Genomic DNA, 12,768 nt, shown 5'->3' with positions numbered 1-12,768 from the left:
CAAATTCCCCAAAATTGGAGATACGTGGTGTTCAATCTCAGACGACGATACATATAAAAATTCATCAAAATGAAAGACTGTATTTGTGACTTAATGACTTTTGAACCACCTGAGCGATCTTGGTCAAATTTGCAACGTATATGATGTTTAGGCCTGGATTGGCTTTTGTCATTTTACTTTGATGGTAAAGCTTAGGGTAGTGGAAGGGGAGGGGGAGATGTATAAAAATAAACTTAGTAATTCTTGAACCACGCGACCGATCTCGATAAAATTTGCCACATAGATGATGTTCGGGCCTGGGATGTTTTTTATCATTTCACTTTGACGGTACAACATAGGGAAGGGGGAGAGGGAAGATATATAAAAAAAAATATCGAAAGTGATCGATATTGGTGTCGAATCCATAGTTTTCAGGTTTGCTGAGATGAACAATGACACTTCCCATGCATTTAAATCCAAATTCAGCCCACAACAATAATATTTAATTTTTAAGACGAAAAATATTGTCTATCAGAGACCATTTCAGTAATAGTAAAAAGTGACTAAAGGAACAAGTTAGTAATTTTTCTTATTTAAACCCAGGGAAGCGGGTGATTGACAATAGTATAAACTAAAACCTGGCACAAAATTTTTAAGCAGATCAACTCTGAGTTTTAATTTGGAAGTAAGGTCGGCATGTCATTGGTCTGATTACCGTTATTGCTGTTTTTCCTCATGACGGTGGGTGAACGCCTAACTGCAAAGCCATCTGCTTTTTCTGAACATTGCGTATTGGTGATCTCACTGAAACTAATACCTCAGCGCGGCTAGGATGGCGCAGACATTCGGTCTGAAAGTGTTCGAAGGATTCTTTGTGCTGAGGGAATAAAAGCACACGGTCAAGAAAGAAAACAAAAATGGAGTCTACTCCAATCATGGCAAAGAAGCGCCTCGAATGGGCACGAAGCCTGGAAAATTGGACTACTGACGATTGGAGAAGAGTGTGTTTCAGTGATGAATCACGTGTCTTCGTGTCTGATGAATGTTCACAATATGTGCGACGTTGACCTGGGAGAAATTCAAGTTGGAATGTCTTTAATAAACCGTGAAGCATCCTACTTCAGTCATGGTCTAGGGTGTGATCTCTGTCTTCGGGCCTGGAAGACTGTATATAGTAGAGAAAACAATGAAGAACGGCTAATACCTACAAGTTCTTCAAGAAGAACTGCTTTACCAGATTGCACTCTGGTTTGGTGACGTACAATTCATCTTTATGCATGACGGAGCCTCTTGCCACCGAGCCAAAGCTGTGACAAAATTCTTCGAGGACAACGAAATTAGTGTTCTTCCTTGGCCAGACACTAGTCCTGATATGAACCCGATTGAAAACTTTTGGAGCTTCACGACAGAAAAGCTAGAGAAAAAGTACGTTCGAACCAAACTTCAATTGATTAAGGAGCTCAACCATTTGTGGTATCACGTTGCTGAATTGAAGGCAAATTGTGCTAAACTCGTACATAGGATGCCACAAAAGATAAAAGACAATAAAAAATAAGGAATTTCATAAGAAATATTAATCTTTGTGTGAGCGATAATTTTCTTGTAAGTATTCCATTTCATTTTTTGTTTCCAATTTGGATATACACACTTTATAGTAATTATATTTGAATGTTACGTACGCATTTGTTTTATTGATATTGAAAAGCATATGCCACACCCACTAGAAATTAGGACAGAGTTACAAAGTAGTAATTTGGACTAAGTTCGAACGTATTATATCACATAATATTGTAAGAACAGTAAAATATTCAGAAACTGAATGTTGAGTCTAATAATTTGAACACGTCAGTATGTTATCCGTTATATAATGCATCCGTTAATATGTTATCCATTGTATAACAGATTGATTCCATTAAACAACTCGTCTGAAATAATCGCTCTAGCTATCTGTTGCAAAAATAAATAAATAAATAAATAAATAAATAAATAAATAAATAAATAAATAAAAAATAAAATAAAATAAAATAAAAATTGGCTTACATATATGGAATGTGGGCTAGAAATAGACACAGACAAAATCGCCGTTATGCCTTAATATGTTAACGAATTGATTCCATTAACGGACTCAACGAAAATAGTATATCTGCATATCTATTGGAAAAAAAAATCAAAAATTTGCTCATATATATGAAATATGGGTTATAGATAGTCACCGTTATCCGTTACAACATATCCGTTAATACGTTATTGGTTATAACATATCGGTTAGCATGTTATCCATCTAAAATGGATTGATTCTACTAAAAAAAAAAAAAAACTTGACTAAGATAATCGCTCGACTAGTTATGTATTGCAAAAAACAGAATTTAAAAATTTGGTTACATGTATGGGATATGGGCTACAGATAGATGCCGATAAAGTCGTCGTTATTCGTTAACACGTTAACGGATTGATTCCATTAACGAAGTCGGTTGAGATAATTGTTCTAGCTATCTGTTGCAAGAAACAGAATTTAGAAATTTACTTACGTATATGGAATATGTGCCATAGATAACCACTGTTCAAGTTATCGTTATCCATTAACACGTTAACGGATTGATTCCATTAACAAATAATCTCTTTCTATAGTTATCTATTGCAAAAAGCATAATTCAAAAATTCACATCAATCTAAGAGTTATCGTGCGGAGTAACGGACGGAGACTGTATGTACTAACAACTTAATTATATAAGTCTCACTGCGTAATCCTGATAAACTGACAGATGAAAGTAGAAGACTAGTCAACACAATATTAAGACGTGCAAAATGCTCTTTTTATTTTAGACGTTCTATTTAGTTAGCCTTTATGGTAATATTATTATTTCAACAGAACAGTTGCAGGTATTAGCACCAGCAACAAATGTTGTACAGTAAGCATATAAAGAAATAAATCACATAGTTTATTTGTCTTCCTTCAGACTATAGTGTGAAGCTCCCTTGTATGATACAATATGTATGTTTTTTACAGGATTCGCACTTGGAAACACAAATAACAATGATGCTATGCTGTATTTCATGGTACACATTACATGCACGACGGTGCTCCAAACTAGAAAGCTTTGTTCTGGCAACATTTTTTTTGTTTTCTCTATTACAAAGTCTATAGTGTGTTTTTACCTTATCCTGTATTATCTAATAAATAAATATATAACGAGAAGTTTTTTATTCCCTACAAAAGATGAAAATATTTCAAGTTTAAAATAAGTCAATACAGAGATGAACTTTCTTTGGCGTGAATTATCACTGAAGCGAAGGGTCACTGGGATAATGTGCAAGAGGCAACATCCAAGAGAGTTATTGTGTGAAGAGTATACATTCCTTCCCTTTGTGCTCTCTCCCTTATTTGTTACATTGAAGCTTATAATCTTAAGAAAGAAAGAAAGAAAATGAACTAAGAGTAAAGACCATCATTAATGAGTCCAATTATAAGATCGCCAAGACAAGTGAAAATATTCCGTGCGTGTTTTTTTTCTCCAAAGCCGACTTCCGTACTTACAAAAAAAAAAAAAAAAAAAAAACCTCAAGGCTGGAAAACAAATTGTATCCGAGGCCTTGTGTCCATCTTAAACACAAATTAAACATAACTTTCTTACAAGGCTGTCTAATTCTTTATTATAAATTAACGAGAAATGTTACAGTTTCGGAAGTATATCACTTCCTTCTTCAGACTACTATTCCAACTGAAATCCTAGATAACATAACATATTGTTATCTCAATATTCAGGTAGAAAATTTAGTATTCAATATTAGACAGAAAATTTCAATGTTTAGATATTTAATTAGTATTTAATTTAGTTAATATATGTTAAAAGAAATATAAAGATTAATTAACAATGTATTATTTCTCTTAAGAGTTTAAAATTGTCACAACAATGGGCATAGATTTTGAATTTTAATGAAAAATTGAAAAAAGGAATGATTCTTGATTGGTAGAGATAACAAATTATGTTATGTTATCTAGGATTTCAGTTGGAATAGTAGTCTGAAGAAGGAAGTGATATACTTCCGAAACTGTAACATTTCTCGTTAATTTATAATAAAGAATTAGACAGTCTTGTAAGAAAGTTATGTTTAATTTGAATCTTTTTAGTGTATAACAATCCAATTGAACCAATTAACATCTTTGTTCATTTTAATTGTTTGTGGTAAGTGATTAAACAATGATTAAACAATATAATGGATGTTCAGAATGAACTTTTCCTACATGTTTTCAGTCTATGTGAAGGAACATGCATATTTATTTAATTCTTCTGTTATGTTTATGTATATGTGTGTTTCTATACATTTCTTGGTTTTGTTTCACGTACTTACATCAATCTAATATAAATTGATGGTAAGTTAGTAAATTTAATTGTCTAAATAATGGTTTGTAATGAGTTCTTTGATTACTTCGTATGATAATTCTTGGAATTTTCTTTTGTACTTTCAATACTTTGCATGAACTTGTAATAATATCCCATAACGTAATTTCATATCTACAGTATATGGGATTTCACATCTGCATAATGTAATGCTTTAATTGCATACATTAAATCAATTAAATTAAATTAATTAATTTGATTAATTAATGACCGAATTGCAAAGCAAACACAGTTCATTTATGTAATAATAGAACTTGAGATTTTGGTCCAGTATAACACTTAAAAACTTGGCTGTGGTGTCTCTATGTAGAATATTAGTTCCTACGCTTATGATGTGAATATTTGAGAATGTATCTTCTTATATAGAATGAATTATTTACCAGCTCTCGCTAATATGCTTCATCAGATAGGACGGAAAAAAAAGAAAAGAAAAATTAAAGACCAAAGTAGTAACTATGAAACGTAAAGGTGGGTACAATGGCAGAATGTAAGGTTGCTGTTACCAGGTTGAAAGCATGTGGAATTAGCTTTTTATTAGTTTAACATTCTTAAAGCTAAAAGAGGCAGCTGTGTAGTTAATAGAAGAAAGAAATGAAATGAAACATTTAAGTTTTATGTTTCACGGTTTTGCCGTGTAGGCTAAAGGAGACGGTGATGATGAGAAATGAATAAAATGATGGAATGAAGAAAGTGAGAAAATCTCGAAAAAAACCCACGCACATAGTATTTGTCCACCACCACAAAGCTCTCTTGATGCGAGCTGAGATCGAACCAAGGACACCCTGCACCAGAGGTGAACGCTCTACTACTGAGCCATCGCCGCTCCTTAATAGAAGAAGATAAAAACAATTGGGATAGGTGACAGTGCAGGAGAGCAAAGAGAAACATCTGTATAATATAAAGAAAAATGATTGAAAAATTAAAATAAATAAATGGTAAATAATAAATAAACAATAACTAAGAACGAAAAATATTAAATAAAACATGAGAACTAATTCAGAATAAAAACTACGTAGGAAAATAATTTTAAAAACCAAAACAGAAATTCCCAAAGATAAAGAAAAGGTTGAATTCCGAAGAAAATTTGTCGATGAAAATTTAGATGTAAACTTCTAGAAAATAGTTGCAAATGTTAAAAGTATTCTTTTTGAAATATTTAAAAATATATAAATGTGAAAGTGAACAAAATATTTAGGTTACGGAAATTATTTTTACCATGGAGTTTTGGAACTAATTTACTAATAACTAATTATTATTTCTTACCTCAATGAAATCCAAGAGACAATAGACACCGCTTTTCTTGCAAAAGAGGCGGCAGTTGGCGTGATTCCAAGCAACACATTGCCGCAGACAGTCTGCTATGCATATTGCAAGTCTTCAAAACAAGAGTGCAAGACAAAATATTAAATTACTAGCGTCAATTATCCGCTTTGCTAGATTAAAATAAGAAAAATTAGAAATATGTTCCGTTAGTCAGTCACTTTTTACTATTATTGAAGTGCTCTCTGATATCGGTCACTTTCGATCATTTTGATGTATCTCTCTCAAGTTGCGGGGTTGAATTTGGATTTAAACGGCATCAGAAGTGTCACTGTTCATCTGTGACTCCGAAAACTATGGATTCGACACTAATTTTGGTCATTTTTAATATCTCTCCCCTCCTCTAAGTTGCACCGTCAAAGTGAAATGATAAGAAATATCCCAGACTTGAACCTCATCTATGTTGAAAATTTGATCGAGATCAGCCGGATGGTTCAAGAGTTATTAAGTTACAAACTTAGTCACTTTCATTTTTATTATATAGAAGATAGATAAATCAAAACTTAATTTATTTACAAATCAGTGGATTACTTCAAATTACTCATTTTACTTAAATATAAAATTGTATATGTTTTTATATGGTATTGTTACATATTTGTAAAATCTCGGATAAAGTATTTTTAGTTTCTAATAAAATTTTAGAAGTTGCATTTATCGTAATTGATGTTTGCAAAAGAATAAAATTAAAGTATAAGCATTACTAAATTACTTATTGTGCATTTTCTCTTTTTAGGTAATACGTATATAATTAAGAGTAATAGTTGTACGTAACGTTTTAGTGACTGTAAAACCATAATTGTCATTAAATATATATCAGTGCTCAAAGATTAGCAATGTTTAAAAAACCTAAGACATTTTCTATGCAAATATTTACAAATACCTCAAAAGCAAGTAATACCATCTTTGTTTATCTTTGATGAAAGCTAATAATAATAATATATTCATTCAGTCATTTTTTAGTTATCCATATTTGTACACAATTGGTGATAATCTAGTGCATAGAACCTGTTACATAAGCTTAAGATATTTGAGTATCACTACTTCTATATTCATTTCACGTAACATCCCTTTTATTCATTAACATCGTGTTAACATTACCTTTCCTTACACGGAAACCTGAATAACTCCGTTCTGAATTTCGCTACAATTTGAAAATGTTTTAAATGAGCTGACTTTTTCTATGGGCACTTTTTATACACACAATGTGCTTGGGGTCCCGGGTTCGATCCCAGCCCCCACCAAGTGAACTTTGTGGTGGACAAACACCGTGTGCGTGAGTTTCCTCGTGGTTTTCCCGTTTCCTCCCACTTTCTTCATTCCTCCATTTCATTCATTACTCATCATCACCGTCTCCTTTAGCCTAACCGGCATAACCGTGGGACGTAAATCTCAAAGATTTTAGTTCATTTTTTTATGACATAATTGTAGAAGTATACTTTAAAATAATAAAATAATAGTCTAAATCACGTCTTACACTTTATTTGGAGATGAGTGAAACAGTTGTCTTTTAGACTTCCGTACGAATTTGATTCTTAAACGAATTTAATCAATTCAAATTGACAGTGCCATGCCGTGGGGGAGGGGGAGCGGGGCGACGGCAAAATTTGGAAGGAAAAAAGAAAAGAAAAGGAAAGGAAAAAGAGAGAGGAAGAATTACTTGAAATATTTTAGATCAACAGTAGTATTTTCAATCTAATATTTAACTTGATCAGGATAAGATTTATACTAGGAAAATGCATGTGTACATACGTACATAAAATGGAAGGAAGAAAAGTAATAAAAAAGTGCTCAAAATCAAGGAAAAGCAGGGTTTATTTTTGAAAATTTTCTTACGCTTCGCGCAACCATGGTAGCGCTTTGCGGGTGATCTGCCGACCTCATTCATATGTACAGGGGCGCCGTCGTATACTCTCGCCCCGATAGCTGATTTTCCACGGCACGGCATTGAAAATTGATACACACAAAACTAAGATTTCAGTGTAAGACTTTAATTTTAAATACTAAAGAAATAATTTCCCCAACGAAACGCATTTATTAACTATGTCCCTAAGCAAATTAAAGCATCTTAAGTTTCACGACTTCGTAGACTTTTTTTAAAAAAAATCCCGTTATGATTTTAGATTCTGATATTATCTGAAGCGAAATTTCTTAGAAGACTCAAAACGTACCGCACCTCGTTAGCAGCATAAACAATAAAATCCACCAACCTAGGATCCGTGGGTCCATCCTCGTGATTATGACACATCAATCTCTTCAGTACTTTAATCATAATGTTAACTCCTTCTTCTCCGAAAGTTTCTCTCTGTTCTGGGTTATTTCTTCCCAAAATTTCAATTGTATAGAAGATATGCATAAGTATCTTTTGATGTTTTACAGTCAATGTAGTCTTACTAAGTATTTGGCCGGAAAATCCTTTTTAAAAAAATAAAAATAAAATATAAATATTGCTGCATGTAATCTTGAATAACTTCCTGTATTGAAAAAAATATAGTAAAGTAAGGTACATTTATTGAATTGTATTCATGCTTCTTAACATTTTCAATCCTGGGCATAAGCAGCACCCGGAGTAAGTTATTAATGCAAACGGATGAGCTCGGTCCACCGAATAATATGAATAAATGTTGTATTTATCTTAAAGGTTTATTTGCCACTTGCTTTGCATGCATAGCTTTTTCTTTTCTACTGTCCGATACGTATATTTTAAAAATGTACTAAACTGACAGGAAGCTGTAATCTGCTAGATAAACCCAGGATCTAAAGTGTTAAGTCATATGAATCAATAGTATAGACTATAAAAATTTCATATATATAATGGTTTGCTTACAAAATAATAACTATATACAGGGTTATAACAAATTATCTTCTCGATTAGAAACATTCAAGATTCATTATATATTAATGACTGGTAGAGCGTTCACTTCTGATGCTTGGGGTCCCTGGTTCGATCCCAGCTCGTGCCGTGTGGACTTTGTGATGGACAAACACCGTGCTTATGGGTTTTCTTGGGATTCTCCCGTTTCCTCCCACTTTCTTCATTCCACCATTTCATTCATTTCTCATAATCACCATAATCACCGTCTCCTTTAGCCTAACTGGCATAATCGTAGGACGTAAAACTTAAAGATTTCATTTTATTTCATTTTTTTCAAATTTGATGATATTAAACTAATATATTAACTTCACACTTTGAAACTTAGAGACAACTCATAGTCTAAGGTAATTGGTGTATAAATTTAGGTAAATATTAAAATCAATTGATCTGAATCAATAACAATTTCACACTTTGGACTTCAGTTGCAATTCAGTCTAAAGCCATTAGTGAACAATTATTCTTGATGTAATCTGATTAATTAATCATTTCCAAAACATTTTTTAAATTGTTTTCAGAAACTTTTTAATTTTTTTCCATTTTTATTTTTGCTTTGAATTTTCTTTACAATTAAAAAAATTAAACTTTACAAAATATTTTTTGACAATTTCCAAATTTAAGGGTGTTCGTATGTACCCCTCCCAAAATTTAAGAGGAAATCATCAATGTACCTGTACCTTATTCCTGTACTCACCCATATAACCAACAACTAAATTAACCACTGGCATGACAGCTCTTATTGGACCTGAGCCGTTCCAATGCTATTTGTTAGCGACCGGCTAAACTAGAGACGAACGTGCGGTCAACGCGCTGCGTTGCCATATCTCTAACAGGGGTATCAGGAAGTTTCTAGTCCCAGTGACCATCATGTGTTTTTATTCACGACGCTGGATGAACGCCGAAAATTGGGAAGCATCGGCCGGGAATCAAACCAGGGACGACAGGGGACTTGAGTTCAACGCTCTTAACCAGTAGACTACAGTGTTCCCTACTCATATAACCATATAAGTAAATTAAGCTTCATCAAAGAGGATAAAATAGGTCAAGAACCTCCAAAATTTGAATGTTTGGCAATATTCTACCCATAAAAGAGAACGAAATGATCCATCCAAACTTACAGAAGTACATATCCCCGTCCTATATTACCATACCAAATTTTTAAATTTGGCAATTTCTAAAATTTAAGAGAGATGGTCCTATGTACCCATCCCAAAATTTTGGAGTGGGTCAAAGTACTCATTGCCAAAATTTGGAGGAGCTGGTCCTATCTACCCCTAGATCATTGATCCCGGGCCATCCAAAAATTTTTGCTGATTCAGTGAGCAGTACGGGAGACATACTATTCCTATTCTTAGCATTCCAGGCTTCTGTTATTATGATTCTCTTGTTTGACTTCCTCTCTTCCTTACAAAATTGTGTTGTCTCCAGTTGTAGATCTTAAGAGAAGTCGCATCAATAAAATTGTAAATTTTTATTGCTACAAGCTAAGGGAGAAACGCTTCGCACAGCTTCAGAAAACTATGTATAAGAATTAGTAAATTCGACAAATATTATCTTTCTTCCCGTAGGTTGTAGCGATAAAATTTAAATTTTTATCAATGTAAATTTCCTGAAGAGATCTCACTGCTCCTCTTTCCGTTCGAATATAAATCTTCATGATTGTTATTACTTTGTCCATCTTCAAAATTACTTCCTTATTCATCATGACACTCCTTTTTACTCTATGACCTTTCAATCTCTTTTGATGTTCTTATTGCTTCCCTTTTAGAGTAATGCAGCATAGCTGTTTCTCTCCTATTCCTTTTCTTTCCACATAATTTAATGGCCACATCTATCTCTTAATAAATTCTACTTAACTCGAGATTACAAAACGTAAGATACATTATTTCAATTCTTGTGGTGTTGGGCTCGATGCCAGATGAGACAATTGAATAAAAGAAAAAACTAAATTACGCAAACTCGTAAAGTACTAAGTATTTCTTCATCAGTTTACGCCTGCACTATGCGGTTAAGCTATGAGTTATCTATCATCAACATAGAACAGGACGTACATGTGAGATATCGTAGTCATAGCAATAACCAACTTTTCTTAGAAATCCAGACATCGATAGTACTTACACCAATATTTATGAAGATTCTGTTTATGGTGAAATGAAAGAATAAAGTTTGAAGGAATGATTTTAATGTTTATTTGTGTGTGTTGAAACTTTTCAAGTACCTAATCATGACTAGGCACTGACAAATATGAAACGAGTACATACTTTAGACTTTTGATGTGAAAGTAAGGATGTCTGGACGACACAAGTCCCGTAGATCAATCAGGTCTGTACAACGATATTTTATATCTATTTTGTAATTTCTTATATATATATACCATTTCTTATCTATATATATATATATATATATATATACCATGATTGTTATCTTGGTTTTGGGCAACGGTGCATAAAAATACACAATCTGTCGTGTAGAAAAAGAAGAAGAAAAGAATATATATATATATATATATATATATATATATTGTTGATTCTAAATATAAAGAAATAAGATTTAATCTTAGTAGCTGAAGATATGCTGTATGTTGATTTTATGTGTATAATCGTTACATTTAGTTACCTTAACATCAGATAGTTGCTTGTTTAAAACGTTGCTATGACAACCGAAAAAGAAAAGAATAATTAATGGACTTTTGGAGAATAAAGGTAATAGTGATACAAGTTGTCGTGCCTGATTTAAAGTGATTTGATCGTTTTTATATATTTTAAGAATTACACGGCTGGAATGTAACGTAAAATATATGTATGATATAAATTAATCAGTACATTTCAAATGGTGGTTCCAATATACGTTACATCTGGTCCCAACTCAAGTACGATGTTCTCTTCTTACTGAGATTTGTGTCGTAACTGTGTCGATTCTTGAAAGCCAAATTTTTCTTTCTCGGCTAGTGCTGAGGTCATGCAATTACGATACTCGTGGTGAAAGAGTAAGTACGTGTAAAGTACGTGTAACTACGAATATACTTCTCTCATCATATTTGTCAATGCATGAACTTACATGATGGGTTATGTAAGGTAGATGAGTTCAGTACTTGGAAACAAATTTAAAGACAGAATTACATAGTACGTTTTACAGATAGAGAATTTATAAGTTAATTACAATCCAAAGTTTCCTTTCACTGTTCTTCGTAAGTCATTTGAAGAGTAATGAACTAAAAAGTACAATCACGGACAAAAGTTTAATAGTTGAGCCGAACAGAATTGATGACAATATAATAATGAAAACGACGTAGAAGCTTGTATCAAAGCAAAAGTTCTCGGAAACTGGACATCCCATGGCACAAAGTAACAAAAGCAGGGAAACTATTTTCTATTTTACTAATCTGTATGATTGGAATTCGTTAGGCAAATCTCAGAAAAGCTCTTCGTTGTGCCACTAGCAAGACGACGGTATACACTATGGTAATGAGATGATTATGATTAACGTTTATTTTTGTTTACCTGTAACACTGCACAAAGATATGACAGACACTAATAAATAGATGACATCGAGCAGTCAATTCTCATGTGTAATTTTCGAGAAAAGCGGAATTTTCTAGCTCTAAAAGGTATGTCATTCGTTGTCAATAATAATTGGTATATTGACATAGTGCATACTCCTAACAGTGACACACTTAGTACTTGTAAGAACAAAATTCTAACGACGTCAAGGTATTCGTTGCATCTGTACTGCCAGACACGTAAAATCTTAAATAACAATGGCTTACTTTACCTTAGAACTAAGCTGATGTTTCGAAATGAAATCCATCCATATCTAATCATTTTTTATTTTTTTTATTTTTATTTTTTAAAATTTATTTATTTGTTTTATTTTATTTTATTTTTATTTTTATTTTTATTTTATTTATTTATTTATTTATTTATTTATTTATTATTATTATTATTATTATTTTTTTTTTTTTTTTTTTTGAAAATTCGATATCCCATAGCACAAAGTAACAAGAGCAAGGAAAAACGTTCTCCTTTTCACAGTTATGAATGCTTGGAATTCATTACTCCCCAATATAACAGAGTCACAAGTTGTTTCACCTCCAAACGTAAGTAAAAACGCAAATTTTGCGGGTCATGAGCTATTATCTTAAAATCCGCAGTAAACACGCTTGAAAAAAGTCGGCCTAACAAGTAGAGTTGTTAACCGGCA

General features: G+C 32.5%; 1 protein-coding gene across 1 annotated transcript in view; it reads right to left on the bottom strand.

The window, feature by feature from the left end:
* LOC145669038 (cilia- and flagella-associated protein 69-like) overlaps window positions 1–12,768 on the bottom strand; it is a 72,801-nt gene that overhangs the window by 24,706 nt on the left and 35,327 nt on the right. Inside the window, exons 9-10 of the mRNA XM_081737391.1 lie at window positions 7,907–8,111; window positions 5,643–5,754 (exon numbers count right to left, since the gene is read on the bottom strand). Coding sequence (XP_081593517.1) covers window positions 5,643–5,754; window positions 7,907–8,111 — 317 coding nt within the window. The remainder of the gene's footprint in view (window positions 1–5,642; window positions 5,755–7,906; window positions 8,112–12,768) is intronic.

Source organism: Thermobia domestica, chromosome 13 (genome assembly GCF_964235325.1).
Source record: "Thermobia domestica chromosome 13, izTheDome1.hap1.1, whole genome shotgun sequence".
NCBI lineage: Eukaryota > Metazoa > Arthropoda > Insecta > Zygentoma > Lepismatidae > Thermobia > Thermobia domestica.
Note: the sequence above shows the minus strand (reverse complement) of the source record. Positions and strands in the feature narration are given on the sequence as shown.